The 20,239-nt window shown below is 36.6% G+C and overlaps 1 protein-coding gene across 4 annotated transcripts in view; it reads right to left on the bottom strand.

The window, feature by feature from the left end:
- The window catches only part of kcnip3a (Kv channel interacting protein 3a, calsenilin), a 78,448-nt gene that overhangs the window by 1,417 nt on the left and 56,792 nt on the right, over positions 1-20,239 (bottom strand). For 3 of the 4 annotated variants that reach the window (XM_023294514.3, XM_035941072.2, XM_023294516.3), the window contains 5 exons: positions 9,455-9,579; positions 9,271-9,340; positions 5,588-5,766; positions 3,204-3,308; positions 3,018-3,080 (listed from right to left, as the gene is read on the bottom strand). In XM_023294514.3, the coding sequence (XP_023150282.1) occupies positions 3,018-3,080; positions 3,204-3,308; positions 5,588-5,766; positions 9,271-9,340; positions 9,455-9,579 (542 nt within the window). Of the gene's footprint in view, positions 1-3,017; positions 3,081-3,203; positions 3,309-5,587; positions 5,767-9,270; positions 9,341-9,454; positions 9,580-13,132; positions 20,196-20,239 lie in introns of those variants that run through there. The other variant, XM_055011688.1, reaches the window with a different exon arrangement.

Genomic DNA, 20,239 nt, shown 5'->3' with positions numbered 1-20,239 from the left:
ATACACTGAAAATATATTATCACAAACAGTATATGTTAAGTTTGCAGTTAATTTAATGTATTATTTATTTACTTTTCTAAACAAGCACTCTGTTAATGTTAAAATTTACTGTATTTCTCTGTTGCTTTTTTTGCAATAAAACAAACAAATATAAGAAAAACTGTTACATCAAAAACTGACACATTCACACAGTTTGTGTTCCTTTCCTACTCTTTGGCAGGTAGCTGCCAACAAGTTAATTAGTTTATTAGTTAGTTAGATAGTAAGCTACACGTGCTTGTGTTTTGTTGTTGTTTTTTTAAATAGTAAATAGCAGCTGTGATTAATGCTGAATGCTGTCGATAGGAGCCAAAACGCTGCACAGGAGCCAGCTGTCAGATTCTGGATGTCAGGTATGCTCGGTTTCTATTTATGTTCATGTGCTTCCAAAAACAACAACAACACAAAAACATGTTGTATGCCCTCTTGATCTTATGTTTACTTGTAATAAAACATACAGTAATTCTTAATATGTAAAGGCTACACACCCTTTGGACAATAAAACCAAAATTCACAAGGAATTACCTGGAGATCTATTTTAATTTAATGCAAAAGTTTTCTAATGAGTTTCTTTTCTCAGTTGTTAATGCTGTAATATAATAAACTACTTTTTACTTTTAAGAAATAACATTCCAAACACTGATCACTTTTACAGATGATCAATTAACTTCTTGTGGTTTAGTAGTGTGTTGTCTATGATGTATAGTACTTTACTCTTTCTGTAAAAAGAAAATAATACACAGCTGGAACTTAAGACAAGAGAAAGTTGTAGGTTTGTTAGCAATGTGTTTTTCTGTAATTTATGTATACAGAATAAGCTGCAAAAAAAAATCTACATTTAAGAGAAGACAGTTACAAAGTCCCTCCTTTTCCAAAAATGCACTATTTCAAGTTTTGTCAATTCTCCCTAAAAAGCATCTGAACTCCTTTTTGATAGAAGCATGTTAGAACAGCTGCAGAGTTACAGATTTGTTGCACAATGTTTGACTATGGTGTAAACTAAACACACAGAACATCTCAAATCACCCAATGTGCGTCAGATTTCCACTAATATTTACACGACATCTGACTCACACAGTTTAATCCCAACTACATCAAGAAGCAAACCGACCACAACGCAACAATCTAAACAATGTAATTACATTTTTTCCGCCGCAAAACAATTAAAACAAAGGTTCAAAAGCCACATATAAAGCCTTGTTTCGATTTGTCTATTTTCTTTACTGACAATGTCTTTTCACAACAGCTTACCACCAACATCGGGAGATAAAAATTTCCACTCTTGCCATTTTACAGCTTTGGAAGCTGTAAAAACATGTTTTTATTAAAGCACTGAGAGACGTCTTCAGTGTGGGTCAGTGTTAAAAGCAGTGGTGGGAAATCAGAGAGATTTCAAAGAAGCAAATAAAAGCCAGATTATGCATCTCTACCTGAAAATCTAGTTTGACAGTAGCAAATTAAAAAAAAAAAACAAAAACAAAAAAAACAAACATTTGATTATGTATCATGGTTCATTTTTAAGCAAACGTAAAGAAAATCCTGTGCATGTCGTGTCATAGATCACAAAGTCTGCCCCACTTGAGTAGATTTAATGCTGACTTTAACCCTCAAAAACAAATACAGATTGAACGTTGTCGCAAAAAAGTCAAGCAGTGAACTCAAGTGAAAAAAAGTATTTAATTTATACATTTTAATATATAAACAGATGGTTGCCTTTTGAAGGTTTTTATCACTGGCTCCAAAATAGTAAAATAATAGGATGGTGTACATAAAACACACATCTTTCCATATGATGTAAGTGTCTTTGACTTTAACATATTTTGCATTTGTAATTTAGGCATCTATTACACCTCCTATCCATAAAAGTAGAATTAGGTACATTATCCATTACGTCATATCCGTACATGTGAAAAATATACGTTTCCTTATTATATCTTTATCCTTACTGACCTTGTCTTGTTTCCTGCTCTGCTTTATTTGTATCTAGCTGTTGTAACGTCAGTTTCCCCAGGGAGAGATCAATAAAGTTTATCTTATCTTAGAATGCGGTGAGGTTAATTAGTAACATCACAAGTTTGTTCCAGCTCTACATTAAATCTATACAATGTTTACACTGAGAGAATTACTCAAACTGTTTTTTTTTTTTTAACTTATTTGATAACTTTTTTGGACTTCAGCCACTTTCTCCATCAGGAATGCATACTTTGTGTTTTGTCTGGATTCAAACCAAAGAATCTGTGGTTTTTAATATTGTGAAATTGTGGGAGAAAAATCCGCCTGACACAGTTGGAGTCTTTGGGAACTTTGGGTTCTGCACTAACGTTTAAAATATTTTTTGTTGTTGTTATTTTGAGTAGGAAAAGGGTTGCAAAGCATGAGTTTATAAAGATCGACCGACTGCCAGGACACCACTTGTTATGAAGTCTACCAGCAAAACGAAAGAAAACTAATTGATTTTGCGTTTTTGGCTTTTTCTTTCTGTGAGTGTTGGTTTGTTGAAAGACATTTTGGGGTGAGATGTATTCAAATGATTCATAAAACAAAATCAATGTGAAAATGACAAATAAGTAATAAAGAGTGGAAGCATCAGAAGCGCTCTGACAATAAAAGGAGACTGTGAATCTTAAGAAAAGCTGCAGGTGTTAAGAGAGGAAATGAGGTTTGGTCTTGTCTCCTTCTCCTGATAGTATTTGGTTGTGTGAAACAGGGGTGGCGACAAGGAAACGATAACAGGATTTGGGGAGAAGCCGATTTTAAAATAAACATGGAATTAACAAGATGAAGGAGTGCCTTGACGCGGTTCAACGAAGTGTGATGTTTCTGGAAAACATGGGTGATGCTTTTACTGTACGTGTGAAGGCTGTTCTTAGTCAAGGCCTGTCACATCATGTTGTCACTGATGCTGATTGTGGGTCCCTGACCTGCTGTAAACTACACGTGTTGATGAGTGACTGAGTTTAGGTGAAAATGTGAATCACCTTCTGACAGGTCTCAATGAACTCTTCAATAGTCACCACGCCATCTCGGTTTTTGTCCATTTTCTGTCGGAAAAGGAAAGATGAAACAAAGCAAAGAGGCACATTAGAAGGAGCATTTTAAGGGCACTTTGTTTAAAAGGCACCTCATGGCCCAGTGTTTGCTTTATATTACTGTGTTTTGAGAACCTGGAAGAACTTGTCGACGTGTTCAGACGGAGCTTCGTCCCTCACGCAGGGGTACGTGTACCTCCCCATCATGTCATAGATTGACTTCATAATCGCCAGCATCTCCTGCACAGAAGAAAAGTAAAACAACTTTTTAATATCTGTGCCTGAGTTTAATTGTTACAAAGATCCAAATCAAATTACACGCACATGGTAAAGACACATTTAAACACTAGATGTCTCATGAACGATGCAATGCCTCACGCCACAATCGCAAACAGATTTGATGAGTGTAATTTTATTGCTACCTTAGAATTAAGCTGCCCGTGTAGGTTTAAAAAAGACAGAATAAAGAGTAAGATTCATGATTAGGTTAAATTGTGTTAAAATGTAACTCTGTAAAATGTCATACATGCACATTTGTGCCGCATTTATTTGTACATGACATAAAGATGCAGAAGCAACGAATATGGCACCACGCTTTGAGTTAGGATGATATGGTTTCATACTGATGACAGCACAAGATCTAAATTTCTATACAGACACCAAAGTGCTAACTTTCATACTCTTTAGTTTGAGAAGTACGGGCAAAATACATTTTCATTTCTAAACATTATACCACACTGTTTACTTGTAAAAGTGCACAAAAAGTCTGTCAAAAGGCTTAAGGGCTTTAAAAAATATTTTTTTTCAAGATTATTTTTTTATTAGACTATATATATATATATATATATATATATATATATATATATATATATATATATATATATATATATATATATATATAAATATATATATATATATATATATATATATATATATATATATATATATATATATATATATATATATATATATTAAATAAAAATTATAAAAATAATAAAAATTAATAAAAATTAAAATATATATATTAAAAAAAAATTCTTCTGGGGTTGAGGCCTCGGAATCCAGAGTGCTGCAATATCAAAATATGCAAATGTAAATTGAGTTATTATTTTCTTCTGTGCTAAATAAAAGGCTACAAAAAATAATGTAGGGTGTGTGTAATGCTGAATTAACATCTTTTGCTGTGAGGTTTTTCTTCATGCAAAGCACTTAAATGCCACACCTATGAAACACATACCTTATTATTACTCCACCAAGGACGATGTGATGATTGGCATTAGTTTGTCTGTCTCTCTGCAATATTACTTAAAAACGGACCAATGGCTTTGGAACCAACAGACTCTCATTCAAAAAGTGTCAACTTCTCACATGAAATACTGATTCAATACACTTAATTACACAAGTAATACTGATGCTATAAGCTAAGGTTATTCAGTGGTAATCAGTGATCTGGTGGTCATCATAATAACAATTCCATAATTAAGAATACATTAGACCTCAAAGACAGACTCGACTGAGGTGCTACTGCCTTGACAGACATGTCTGGTCTGGACTGATTAACAAACTGGGCTCACATTGCAGGAGTTTTTAAAATCCATAGATTTAAAAATTGGTTTGCAGAAACAGAGAAGTTTCACATATATACTTCTGTTAATGTCAAACATGCTAACGTTGCAGGATTTTAAAATAACGACACATTACACATTCTAGTGCCGGGGGAGCAATCAGAGAGTGGCACTTACAGGATCTCATACAAACACTAACAAAACAGAGACTGTGGTGCAGCAAGTTGCTATAACACAAATAATACTTCTGTACCATGAGAAAAAGACTAAATTCTCTGGATGAGAAATGTTTTGGGGACAACTGTGGTCAACTTCAATATGTTTATGCCTCAGTTAGAATTGGAAGTGACATTTCAGATTTAATACCTGGAGCATTGCTTGGCTACAGCATCTAGCATCCGGGACACTTGCATGATAATCACAATCATCCTGATACTTTTTATCCGGTTTCATGCCCCTCTCCCTCTACTTCACATCACTTCCTATATTTGGAACCTCCTAGGTTCAACCGGTGAAGATGGCATTGATCATAAAGCCATTCTCGAGACATCAACCCATCAAACCAGCTCCAATGGAAACCAATGGATAACATCAAACAGACTGAAAAACAGGTTTTCCCACAGGCTTTTAAACGCACACACACCCCACTAGAATAAATAAAGCACTTGTTGCTAATCCCAAAAGCTGCTAAACCACCTTTCTTTGTTCTATTACAATAACCGTAACTATCTATTCTACTTTTTTGTATTCTTCCATCATTTGATCCTCCCATCTTTACATACAGTCTATGTGCATAAATCATCAATGGACAAGCAGTGGGTGTCTGAAACCTTTGATGCATGTGAACTGCTTGTCCTGTCTGTCTGTACTGTCTTCTGTGGAACAAAATAATTTTCCTGTTTTCATTCAGCTTTTTGTGATCAAACCCTCACATAATCCCGTTCATCCTATTACCTCTTTGGTGATGTAGCCGTCCTTGTTGATGTCGTAGAGGTTAAAAGCCCAGTTGAGCTTCTCCGTGACCGAACCTCTGAGCAACACTGACAAGCCGATGACGAAGTCCTCGAAGCGGATCGAACCGTTTCTGTCGATGTCAAACGCGTTGAACAGAAAGTGAGCGTAGGTGGTTGCATCTGTGGATGAAAGGAAACATAGATTTAGTGTACCATTTTTGCCAAAACACCCATAAACGGCTAAAGAGAAAGAAAGGAAAGAAAGCACTGGAAGTAAGGAGGGTTGGAGGTTATGTTCTACTCTTTAGGGTTGTATTACATGTATTTTTTACTCCACTATATTTATGTACCAACTGTAGACCCGGTTACTACACAAAATAAGATTTTTAATTTAAAATATATGATCGCCTTTTAAATTATGATGCATTTCTTCCCCACTAAATTGATATTTTCAGTGCATGGACATTATTTCTAAGTCCTGACGTTTATTTCTAGTACAGCAACACGTGTCATACTTCATACAGTCAGTTTTCAGACATATACTGCTGAAATAAAATAACAGGCCGAATCATTTTAAAGACCCCATTCTAGCAGGTATTGTATTAATAACACTGGAGATGTTGCATCTTCAAAGATTGAAATGTTTAACATCACATAAAATGGTTAAAAATTAGCTGCAGACTGACCAGATACAACATGACAACACTGCATAAATTCACAATAACGTTAATTAAACGATATATTTACATGTCACACAATGAAATGGGGCATTCTTCTATACTTTCTCATACTTAAAATAAATCTTGTTGAAAAGGCTTCTGTATCAGAGTTGTTGGTGATCATAAAGCTCTACTTTGGCAGAAATCCCACATAAGTAAAATCCCTTTTTTTTCCATGAATGCCTGCTGTGTGTATTAAATGTTAAACCCTGCACATGCGAATAATAACAAAATTTGACTTAGGTCATTAAACTATTCCACATTTGCATTATTCTGTCTTCCACGTAAATAATTAATTTTAAAAATGTAATAATTTCACAACTTCAGTCATACATTTAAAGGAAAGCGTATATACCTATGCAGTCTAAAATAAACAAAGTATTCCCCAACAGTTTAAGAGTGCCTCTCATGTCCAATGCCAAGTCCAAACTGAGGTGGTTTGTTTTTAGTGCATTAAAGGATCTAGTTCTCTTTTTGGCTAACAGTCTTGACTTGAGTGTAATTCAGCTGCTCAGCCAATAAGACATGAAGATGCTGAAGCCTTTCTTACCCCTTTGTGCACCTCCGTCACACATGGAGTCGTCTAAGCAAGTGATGGGAAGTTCAATTCTATACAGAGAGACGGTTCTTTTGGCACGGCTCCCAAAGAAGAGTCGGCTCTTTTTACTCCCAAACGGCTCCTAATGTAGTATTATTTGTAGTCTCGTATTTTAGCCTAACCTGGCAAATATGAATGATTTATGTGTTGATAAACCCTTTTGCATTCAGCGTTTTTATGAGAAGCCTCATAATTGCCTCATTTTGTGCATTTGTTTGTACAAAAGCAGGCATTCCCACTTTTGTTTAATATTTTAATAAATCTTTTATTGCACAAAAAACAAATGAACATAACACTGCACTCAAACCCACAGGAAAGAACCAGAACAGAAACAGAACCAAACTCAGTATTCAAACAGTATAAATGTCCTCACTGCAGGTTCAGAAAAATCAGATGCCTGAGCTTGGATGGGCTGATAGGATTTCTTCTTTCGGTGAGTATCTGCCCTGTTTTTGAGAAGATTCTCTCAGATGGAACAGAAGTTGCCACAATACAGTCTCCCTTCCATCACCTTCACCAGGTGGGAGAAGACTCAAGGCAAGCTTCTTAAACCTACGATCCAGTAACGTGGTTTCTGTGAGGACAGTGGTAATATTGCACTGGAAAAAATGCCCCTCTCAGAAAAAAAAACAAAAACTTATTTCAAGGAACTTTTACCTTGAAATAAATGAAAAAAATCTGCCAATAGAACAAGTGAAAAATGGCTTGGTAAGATTTCTTGAAATAAGATATGATATTTAGAATATTGAGATCTTAAAATTAGCTGGGAAAACTTATTTTAGGCTCTATTTTACCAGGATTGTCAAGCTTAGGTGTCTTAAAATAAGCCACGCATGCTTAAAAAAAAAGCAGTTTTTCACTCAAAAATATAGGCTTTCATGTAACCTCCTAATTTAAGGTGTATTAATCCTCGTGTCCTGCAGGTCAAAACTGAACCGTTTTAAAGTTTTAAAATGTGGAGAAAAAAAAATATTTTCACAGTGAAACTTCTGATGTCCACATTTTCGGGAAATTTTTGAAATTTTTTTTGGTGTAAAAAAAGAAATGTTAAAAATGTTTATTAAGAACATTCACAAAAAAATCAACCAAAATCCAGGGAATTTCGCTGGATTTTGGTTGATTTTTATGTGAATGTTCTTAAAGAAAATATCAGAAGTTTTACTGATATATATGGAATCACTTCAGATATTTTTAGGATTTTTTGGGGAATATTTACAAGTATTTTCTTGCCAAATTTGGGGGATTGTTTTTAAAATAAAACTGTTAAAGAATTATTGGAGTTTTCTTCCTAAAGGTTTTGCAAATTTTCAGAAATTTGGGGAATTTTTTTGCAGATTTTTTGGATTTTTTTCAGACAAGGAAACAATATCTTTTGGTTCCTGTAAATGAAGACAGCAGGAGGATTAAACTTATTTTGAGTTTTCTTGTAAAATACAACTTAAAACAAAATAATTTCAAGATTGTTTGACTTAAGATACTTAAGATGCATTGTCTTAAAACAAGTCCCTCCATCTTGCTGAAATGTCTCTTGTTAAGTGAATTTATCTTAAATCAAGTGGGATGAGACATTTTGACTAAAAATAAGACAAACAGACTTGGTCAGATTTTGAGTTTTTGCAGTGTGGGAGTCGACTCTCACTACATGGGAGTTGGCTCTTCTGATTCACTACAAAGCATCAGCTCTTGGAACCACATCTTTTGCACATGACACATCACTATTCTAAGCACAAACAAGAACCGAGCATCATTGCAACCGTTAACCCAGATCAACAGGAGGATTTTAATGAGGTTGGGAACATGACTTTAATGAGCAATCCTATTGCGTGAGTCGCCGATACACGGATCTGCATGTGTGGTCTAGCAGCAACATTAACACTGCTGTGCATGAACTTGGTTGCTTAAGGAATCTTAGCTTGTATTTTAAGTTAAAACTTGTCTCTGGCATTGTAAATTGGGGGGAAAAGGCTTCCTTTTCTTTTACTGTCTATCTAAATGATTACACTGCTAAACATAGCAGCTTGTTAAACTCAAACTTGAGATTTTACTGAGGCCCAGGGCCAAGTAAAAGGGGTCTACTGATGCTGATGTTCTGTGCTTGTACTAAAAAATCATTTGAATGCTGGAATTTTACCTTCTTAAATTGAGGTTTGTCTAATTTCCCACAACTGTCACAATCTAGCTATTATTTCACCATAAGTTTAGCAAAAAACATTTAAAAAAAATCACAAAATAAAACATAAATCTTGGCAATAAATCTGGAAAAAATAAGAAATGAAACACATACCCCTCCAATTCCAACCCTGATTATTTTTTGCACAGTCCCTGATAAGAAAGGACAAGAAAGGAGAGATTGTTTTAACGTCTAACCTCCTTGGGGAAAGAACTGAGAATAGATGGTCTTGAATGTCTCCTCATCAACCAGCCCACTGGGACACTCCTGCTCAAGAGAGGGAGAAAAAACGATATATATTAGAATAATTCAGGTCTATATAAAGCTGAGTTCTGGTAGCAAAGCAATTAAGAGCATCCGAGCAGCAGCAGTTGGACGTACGTTCTTGAATCCTCGGTACAGAGACTGGAGCTCCTTCCTGGTGAACTTGGTCTGAGCCTGCAGCTGATCCAGACCCTCCGGCTGGTGACGAACCGTCGACAGCTCCAGGTCGCTGTCGCTGCTGTCTGTGGGAGAAAGAGAGAGAGACAGAAAGGGATGGATAGACAGACAGGAAGGGAGAAAAGACAGAAAGAAGGAGAGAGAAGTGATGCAGAGAGGGAAAGATGGAGAGAAAAAAGAGGGAGGACGGGGCAGACATTGAGTGAGTGGATGCAGGTCAACATTCGGGGAGAGGAGGTGGATTCGCACATTCAACAGGGAAGCCTTTTATATAGAGCAGGGGGGAAACGTGCGAGTGTCAGAGAGAGAATTAGCAAAAAACTGTAGAGGAGCAAAAGGCAGGCCGACGAGGGAGTAAAAATAAGAAGAGGGGGTACTTTCTTTATGGCGGAAATGTCACCAAACTCCTTTTTGTTTCAAAAAAGCTGCTGCAGAAAATCATAATTTGAGAAATTCAATCAAAGACATTTATTTATTTATTGGTTACCAGTTCACACACACTAAGAGAAAGCACTGCACAACTGGGAAGAAAGAAAAAAGGAGGGAAGTTTTCTCCGAGTAAGTCGGGTTCTATTCAGCTGTTCCATACTCACCATCTTTAGACAGAGAGAACAGAGGAGGAGAGGGGAGCGTTGACACCGAGATGGAGTGAAAGAGAGCACATGGAGAACAGTGACAGTAAGAGGAAGAAAAAAACAACAAAAAGAAAACAAGTCAAGTCAGATCGGACGCTGAGAGGGAAAACGATGGGTGCTGCGGAGTCCAGAGGAAAGTTATATATTCTGATAAAACATCCAGCAGAGCAGTGAAATATAATATACTGGGAGACATAAACCCAAACCACCCAGAAGGGAACTGACAGTTCCTGTAAGATTCACTCATTCCTGCACACATGATCATAGATGCCTTGTCAGAAACAAATTTCAGTGGATTTTTAATTTATTAGACAGTATTTTTCTTTTGAGGTTCACAAACATTCATTCTTGATCTTAGAAACAAAATTTGGGCCATAAAATTTGTTTTAAGTCACAGTATAAAGTATAGTATAAACTCTAAATCATATCTTTTAGGAGAGTCAGGAATGTTTGTCATATATTTTCCATCTTTCTCTGAGATGATTTCTCTTTGGATCAAGGCACATTTGCTTTTACATTTTTAGAATTTTGAACCTGTTTTCGTCTCTGGTGGACTTTCCTGGGAGTGCCCTGCATTCATGTCATAACTTGTAGATCTCTTTTACGTCATAATTACGTCTGGAAATCTCAAAAACATGCTACTTAGTAACACAGAACTGCCTGAAAACAAAACAAACGAGTGCTTCACAAGGCCACAGTTTCATGTCATTTAAAATAAATGTATGAGGTATTAAATTGTCAATGCACATTATTCTAATCCTTGTGCAATCCATTGTTTGTTTTTTTTTTTTAACATCCATCCCATATGATGGGAACATGACACGGGTCTCTGAACTGCTATGAACTCTGGGATTACATGGTTTTATTTACTAAATGTTTTTGTAAGTACAGCTGGGATCACAGCCAGGGTTGTATTTTGGGAAAACCTCTGGGAAACTGCACCAGACCCTGTTTGGTTTTTGTTTTGTTTTCACACTTGGTATATATCTAAAAAAAACGCATCTGAGCCACAAAGGTTGACTTAAAGGGTCATATTTAAATTCAACAACAGTAATGACAGTAAGACTAAATGATTTCAGAGGGCAGTGAGGTGCTTGTAAAGGTGAGAGAAGCTCAGTTTGTGTAAACATTTTAGATTACTTCCTGCAACACAGAGCAGAACTGTTCCAAATTTACGGTCCTGTTTTGGTAATAACTGCAGTACAGTACAGCACACATAAAGGAACAATGAAACAAAACAATTAGGGAGCAAATACCATACGCTGGAGTTAAACTGAGTCCAGCCTCAGGACCAGAAATGGGCTCTTTACTGCCATCGAGGGACGATCAACCTCACTATAGCCATCTTCAACAATTTTTTTTTCAGTTCTTAATAATTGAAGCAATGGTTATAATATCTTTTAGTCATTAAAGTTCATGTGCAATCTGTCAAATGTTATCAAACATACTAAGATAAGATAAGGAAATTCTTGTGGCAGATATTGTCCAGAAAAAAATAACAATTACATGAGGAAAAAAAACAAGATTAGTAAATATACAATGTATAAGGAGCTAACAGCTGTGCCTCATCAAATAGCAAGGAGTGCTATACAGTTAGTAAAAATAAGCAAATTAATATAACACTAGAATAGAAAAGTAAGAAGTAATACTGCCAAAAATACAAAAGTAATATTGCACATGAAATTGTGGAGTAAAATTCCTGCTCTTGAATGCCTGTAAATAGTTTTTATATCAAATAAAAGCCTTTGTGATTTAAAGAAAATTTCTGTTCAAAGCATTTTAATTTACCAGCTACTTATTCTAATTATATACACAGTACAGCAATTTCAAAGTTCTATTTTATTACTTTATTACACTAAAGGGGTACAGGTGATACCAATAAGAGGAAGAAGTTGTATTTAGTTAATAAGTGAGCGGTATGTTTTGCTTCACATTGGAAGACACGTCTAGTGAACACACATGAGAAACATACTGTCTGCCTGTAGGACTGTGTGTTGTAACCAAGGCCTGCTAAGAGTAAGAGGTGCAGTCGTCAAGATAATTTACAGTATATATTTCTTTTTCACACTGCTGCCTCCTTTATCCCACCTTCCTATCTACACATTGCACTAAAGCACCATTCCCAAACTGGAAACTGGAAATTATTCACCCTTATATTGCAGAATATGTACTAAAGAATTCTGATATGTGACTGAAAAATTAGTTCAAAGGCTATTATTAAAATTTATCTCGCTTTCACAGCCACAGAAGATAAATCTTGCTGTTTCTGCATAGATAATTTTCCTTGGTTTGTCACATTTACAGGAAAAGCAGTGAACTTACCCTTTGAGGTGTAAGTCTGGGGAAAGTTAATTGTTTTTCTGCTGTGAAAAGACCAAAACTGACAATAAATTGATCCTTCTTCATGTAAAAGCTACTAAAACAGATCAGTAAGCCTCACTGTTGTACTGAAATGACATTTTCCTTCATTACGTCGCCACAGTTACGGTTTTATTTTGAGTTTATCCAACATAAATATATTATATACTGTCCTTGTGCTGTAAATACTCACTAAAGCACCAAATATGTAATCAACTGCACTATGTACTCCTGCCTGACTTAACAAAGAACAAAACAAAACAAGACCCATTGTTAAAGATTTATAGAAATGTTCTTTGAGCTGACAGGCTGCAGATGTAAAGGGAGTGTTGGTGAAAGAAGAAGCAACACACTGTTGGTTCTGATGTTTTCCTGGGATTCACTGACAATAACTCGAGCTGCAATGAGTTTTTCCATAACGGCCTTTGAAACGATCCCTCCGTTAAATCCCAGATATGCAAAATATGACTTTATCATTTACACCAGTTGAGCTTGTCTCATGTTTGTAAGCACCTCACAACTACTTCTAATCCTCTTAAAACAAGCATCCGGGATTAAAGTAAAATATTTCCCTCCTGGCTCCGTGTCCTCCCTCCGCCTCAGTGCCCCTCTCTGGTGGTCTCACCGGTCTCAGTGATGTCGATCAGGCCCAGCAGGTGCATCAGTTTGAGGAACATGATCACCAGGCAGACGATGCCAACAGTCTGGAGTCCCTCCGTCTCCCATCTCACACTCATCTTCCTCCTTTTATTCAAGCTTCCTGGTCCTTTTCTTTCTTCCTCTGTACTTCTACATTACTGGACTTTCTCTACAAAAACTCCTTTTCAATCCATCTCCCTCTTTCCGCCTTCAGCCCTTCTTCTCTATCTCGTCCTGTCTGAAACGGTGTCACTCACTCATCGCTCTTTTTCTGTCACAATTTTTTTTATCCTGTCGATTCTGTTACTCCATTTAGCTCTCTCTCAGGATTATTTCCACAACTAAGCGCTGGGTGTGACGCTCCAAACGCCTTTATTAAGGCAAAGTGGTTCAGATTATTGCTGTGAAAAGGGAGAAAGAGAACAGAAATCCCCCCCAAAAACCTGGACCATCACATTAATCCACAGAAAATCCAATCAGATAGAAAGGAAGCTCACACACTTTCACTCAAAATGTGCAAAAGGTTGTGGCTGTTTTAACATTCCTCCAGTGAATCCTCTAGTTGGTGACAAAACTCGTGTCCAAAAAAATAAAATCCACAAGTCGTCTGGGGGTGAAATGTGCTGTAAAAATCCACCACAGCCTGAATGACTGAAGCTCAGTGACTCCCTCCTCTAAATCCTCACTCCATCACACCTTATTTTCTGCTAATTAACCTGTGAACTCCCAAGAAACCAGATAAAGGCTACATTCCTACAATTTTCATCAAAATTACTAATTAAAAGACAATAAATACAGCAACACGCTGCACATCACAGTTATAAATAAACAAAACTAGCAAAGATTTTAATGATTATTGCTAAATGTGGCATACAGAAAACAATTTGCCTTTAAGGAGACAGAGAGGGCGGTGAAAAAGGTCAACAGGTGTCCTGAATCCCATTTTCCCACTCAGCGCCATGATCCACTTTCTAATTGTTCCTGAGCGTCTCTTGGGGTCTGTAGCACAGATTTAATAGCGAATTAACCCAGTGGAGTTCTGTCACACACTCATGTAATACAGAGAAACAGTGAGCAAACGCTCCCTCAGGCCCTGTGACACTTGTTCATGTCATTGTCTGCTTCCCTCTAGTGGAAACTAATGAAACTACAAGAACGGAGAGCGCAAAGGGTTGTTTTGACTGAGATTTGTAATGCCAAGAAGTAACTGTATCTGAGACGTACAAAATGATAGTATCTCTCTTCATTCACAAATGTTCTTCATGCACATTCAGTATTCAAGATATTTATGCTCATACAGTGAAATATGACAGCTTGAAAGAACAAGTCATGATAAGATAAAAAGAAATGTACATTGTGCGCATACATCTGTATGTTATATCCATAGTTAGATTGTCCCAGTGTGCTGCTGCTGTTTAAGGTGACATGCTATGATTCAAATGTGAGGAAGTCAGAGGTCACACTTCTGACAGTATGAGGGAAGAAACTGTTCCTGATTCTTTCTATAGGAGGCATAATTTACTTCTCATTCAGTTTGTGAAATATTTACTCCAGAAGCCCATGATAAAATACACTGTACAACAAACTCCACCAATAAAGTCAGTGCAGGTGAAATTAAATTAGAAGTTGCTGCTGCTTAACCCTCTAAAAACCCACCTGAGGGTTTGAAAGGTCTGCTACCTTCTGAAGAAAAAGCAAACAACAAAACTACATCATTTATCAGCTCAAGAAAGTGTAAATTCTTGAACTGCTCAGCTGTGATGCATCATCCTATTTTAACCAAACCTAATCTTAAAACCGTGATTTTAAGGATAAATCGTGATATTTCAAAAAAATCACTTTCTCCTACATGTCACTTAAAAATCTGAGGAGCCATTTGCACTAAGAAGATTCTTATTACTGACTCATCTGCAACCAACAGTCATGTGAGAAAAATCTGGGAAACCTTTACATGAACTGCAGGGGACAAGCATGGAAACAAATAAAAATGTAGATACTACTACTATATCATATAGTTTAAAGAGTTACCAGTTTTTCCAATACTGAAAACACCTGTGGGCACTTGGGAAAATGCTCTACTTACTGAGTCCAGGTTTTTTTAAATGTTTGTAAAAGCAATAAAGAAATGTTAATTTCTACCTTAATTTTGGATGATTTATGGCATTATAACTTTGTCATAATGTACAAAATACATTTTTCGAGTTCATACTACATCTAGTCATGGTTGTGCTGTTTCCACAGAGGTGCAGGACTTTATATTGCAGTGGAATATGAACCCAAAATGAGAAAACAGGAGCAAAAAACACCCAGAAACTGCCAGGAGTCAGAGGGTTCAGTGATTGCTGTAGTGGTGACAGAGACGAACAACAACATTTTATTATCTGAATTGTACCTCGAAGACACAGACACTGTAGTAAGACAAAGGACAAAATCAGGATTTTGAACATGTACTCACATAACTTCAGACAGCTTGTAGTAAGATATACTAATTTTATCATTTCGAGCAAAATAAATGTGACGCTGCTTCTGAGATTCAACAAAAGTGGTGAACACCGATGGATCTGGTCTGCAGTGCATATAATGTGTATAATGTGTATTTAGTATTTTGCTTATGTCTCAGGTAGTGGGTTTCAAGGAACAATCTTAGATTAAGTTTACAACCATTAGTACAATCTCTCCCACTCCTGTAACTTTGGTTTTGAGGATTTTCAAGAAAATGAATGAAAAGGAGCAAACAAGCCAGAGACGGAGACAATTTAAACTACTTTTTTTTTCCTCATCTCTCTTTACAGTATACGGATGTTACTCACTACTTAAATATCTTGCACAAGAATCAAATGTGGAGTAAAAAATACCAGATATTGGTATCGGAGATGCTCAAAATAGGGCTGATAGGTCTCAAGGCTACTTCTGGCATCGATGTCATCCCAAAATAGGACCGAGCTGGACTGAACCCAACATCGACACCGGAGAAGATCAGACAGAAACAACAATCAAAGGCCAGAGTTGTTGTTTTAGATCAGATCATTTAACGGGACTATTAACACATATGTAGGCAAACACAGAGAAGAAGTGAAGCGGTGTGCACTTTTTGTGGGGCAAACTCAGAGGATCCTCCATTAAGTGCTGGTGACATTAATAATTCAACACATAAACCACACCTTATTACAGAGCTGATTGATAAGGGACACCTAATGTACAGCTAAATGTGGCTACAAAGTATTTAAATGGATCCTGAAGATCGACTCCTGTTTAAGACATAAAAATACTCCATCATGTGAGATTTGTTTTCCTACAGAAATAAATAAATCAATAAACTGATGCTTCTCCTTCACTAAGAAAAACTGAATGCATGAAAAATAAATACTTTAAACTCCTGGGAACACAAAATCATGGGTTAGATTCGAGGTTTCCACATCACACTGGTTCAAGCGTCCAAGCATATTAGACCATAAATGGCATTCACATCACTTTTCATATGCTCATCTTAACCTAAAATTGAAGGCAATTGTAGCAATATGTCAACATGAAAAAGCCGTCTAGTGTCAAAGTTTACTTTAATGCTCATAGTGAAGCTAAAACATCTCAAAAAAGGAAGAAGAAAAAGAAAAGAGACTCCAGCATGAGTCAAATTTTGTGGCATTTAAAAATACCATGAAACCACTAGTGTAGTTCCTCAGAGGATATTGTGTTCAGGGTTGTAGCCATGATTTGAGAAAGGTCACAAGTAAAATTTCCCTGAGAAGAATCCCGACCTCTAACCACCAACTAAAACTCTTGAGTCAGACTGATACTTGATTTTTAGGGCCGATATCGATTTTAGGGAGAAAGAAATTCTATTGTCAATATATGGGCCGATATTGTTCATACATGGGAGAATACTCCAACAGAAAACATCACAGGAGAAAGATTGTTTTTTGAGATTTTGTGGACAGTGATATAAGGCTTTAAAATAAAGAGTTATACCCTGAAACAGGAGTCATGCATCTTGTTTCAAGGTGAGACTGAGAACTTTCTGAAGAACCCTTTGCATATGTCAGAGTTATGTTGAAAAGACAAAATAATGGAGTCGCTGTTTTGTAACTTTCCAGCAATATATTTCAAAAACTAGTTCACCTCAGGACAAAGTTTGACTCTGCACCACCATCTGCTCTGCTACATGTGCTGCAGACAGAGTTCAGAGTATTGTAAACAGTGGAGTCTGAGACACTATTTCTAAGTCAGCCCAAGAATCTTTTTCTGTTTTGTGTCTCGGAAAAGAAACTCTTCATAATTTTCATGTCATACAACATATATGCTGAGATTATCTGTGATAGGCCAATATCAGCAGATAGTTGGTCTTGATTGGTCGGGCTCTACTTTCTATATCAAGGTGTAAAACTATTATAGAAAGTACAACGACATATTAAGCCTGAAGATCAGACTGAAACTAGAAAATATTGAATATGTGTAATCAGAGCTGGTTCAGTTCATCCAATTAGCTGATAAACAGAAAATTAGCATTATTTCTTAAATTTATGTTCAAATCTGCTGCTTTATCTGTTGGGTAAAATGAAAATCTTTGGGTTTTAGACCATAAAAAGAAATAGTTTGAAGAAGCTATGAAGCTTTCCCACATGATTTACAGTTTCACAGAACAAATGTTTTATTGATTAATGGAGATGCACATCATCCTTAATTACAGGCCTAGTTGTACAATTGAAACTCTTGCCGGTCACTACACCCGCCCAAAATTCCCAGAAATATCACCAAAGGTCACCCAGACCCAGTATCCACAATAACCTCAAAATCCATTTGCCAAATGACCCACATGCATTTGCGTAATTTTCAGTCAGTGTTTACAGACTGCCATCTTTAACAGACAGTAAACACAAGATAACAAACCACAGAACTGAATCAGAGCCACAGCGACAGTCTCAATAACTCAAGATTTATTGCAGGGCTGCTGTTTGGAAGCAATTTCTATCGAAGGCCAATGAACAGAGAGTAAAACATCTGCACCTGTGGATTCTGAAACATGTAGATTATCTGCTGTCAGACGCTAAAAGTGAAGAGAAAACGATCCCACAGGTCGGATAAGGACACTGCAGTTGGTAAATTAGTCCCACCGGGAGACGAGGAAGTAAGTGATGAAATGGCAGGAATGAGGATGAAGACACATGATGAGGATTTTGGAGGCTACTGCAGGATGGCCAGTGTCCTTCAGGGTCCTGGAGGATCACTGTGGGCTCCATATTTAGGCGGCCTCAGAGAAAGCCTGTTCAATACTGCATGTATAATTGATGTGGAGTAATGCTAAACCGGGGTGTAGGCCCTGCCACAGTGGGAGGAGGAGGTGGGGTCGGTGGAACTAAAGATTGGGGAGATTGAGAGGAGTGATAAATTATGAAAGGGCATTACTGGTGTTTTTTGTTGAATTTATTACTTATGATGCCGAGCCATATGAGAAGCACTAATGTGCCGACTGGAGCCTTCCGGCTGTAATTGTCTTGGCACGCTGACGACAGGGCACTCTGACTGGCTGGCCTTCAGCCCAAAACTCTAATCAAAGGGAGCTGCATCGTTCAAAGAGCAGTGTCTGATGTCTCTTTTACAGTCCCAAATGTACACAGTCCATCGGAGTGTCCAGCCTTTACGGTATATCCCTTAGTAGGCAAAATAAAACAACCCATTAACCTTTTTTCTACTCTGATGATGGCATCACATGGATTTGCTGATAGTTCTAGAGTGACGTCGTATTTAGAGATATTAAAAAACAATAAACCTAAATGCCACTGTAGTCACAGTACATTTTAAGGATGCACTTTTAACAGGGAACAACAGAAAAGAACCAGCAGAGAAGACATTGACTCCCTATGCCGCCACTGATTGACTGATTTTATTTTGTTACCTTTTCAGGGCCAATGTGCATTGATCAACATCACTGTAAATAAGGAAACTGTGGTGCATTGGCCAGATGCTAATTAGCCATTAAAACAATGAAAATACCTTAATTTCTTTAATTTATTTCTCTAATTATGTGAAGCACATTGTGTTCTGCATAAGAGGCAACATGGAGAAAATTATGACTTGATCACTGTGGTTGAATTATTCACATCAAATATGTAGAACTACACATACTGCAAAGCCAAAATACTACAAATATTACTGAAACAGGTAAAATATGTTTAAGTAGCAGCAGGATATTTGATTAGAGATCAGATTTCTCTTTATATTATTGGGTTAATACTGTTATATTAACATATAAGCAACATGTTTACTACTATACATCAAGTGAATACAGTGTATTTTTTAGACATACAGTGAGAAACTTCACACACGACAACATTGCAGTCATGCATGGTATTATTATTAAACATCAACCAAATCGTACGACTGCGACTCGTGTTAAAAGAGTGAAAATGAAGCCAATACTTTCCTTTATTTAGCGTTGGAATATTTCTTTTTTTTCTGTTTGGAAATGATTGATCAGCAGTATTAGATACACAAACCTGCAGCTGTGTTTGTGACAGCAGAGTTTATCCAAACAAGATTTTAGTCTTGCACTGGAGAGAGCCACTGGAGGTTAATCCAGTGGGATTTTAAACAGTTTATTTTACTTAACCCTTAAAGGAACGGATTCTCTTTCATTTTATCGCCAAATTTGGAAGCACGGCAACATGATGTGAGGCTTTTTCAAACTGTTTCTTTAAACATGTGAGTGTGTAATCGATAAATGTTAAAATGTTAATGTTTGGCTTTTACCTTTTAGCATTTATAAACACAACACGCACTTAATCAATAGTTTATAAGGCACTATAATGTATACAAGTGTTTACAAAATAGCTATAACTCATCCTGTGGAGGCTAGAGTCTAATAATTTAATAGATGATGTCAATTTAACTTAATATAAAATATGTCTTGGAGGTGCTCTAATTGTTGATATATATTGCATATGAAAAAGCATTTATAAATGTCTGAATAACAGTATTAAAGTGTGCTCTGTGCTGTTGAATAAATGTTTATATGGTGCTTAGAGGTGGTTAAAGTGCTGTCCGCTGGTGCAGCCATGACGCAGACAACAGTGGCACCAAACTGCAGGAACCTGTTAGG

This window comes from Amphiprion ocellaris, chromosome 6 (assembly GCF_022539595.1).
Source record: "Amphiprion ocellaris isolate individual 3 ecotype Okinawa chromosome 6, ASM2253959v1, whole genome shotgun sequence".
Lineage (NCBI taxonomy): Eukaryota > Metazoa > Chordata > Actinopteri > Pomacentridae > Amphiprion > Amphiprion ocellaris.
Note: the sequence above shows the minus strand (reverse complement) of the source record. Positions and strands in the feature narration are given on the sequence as shown.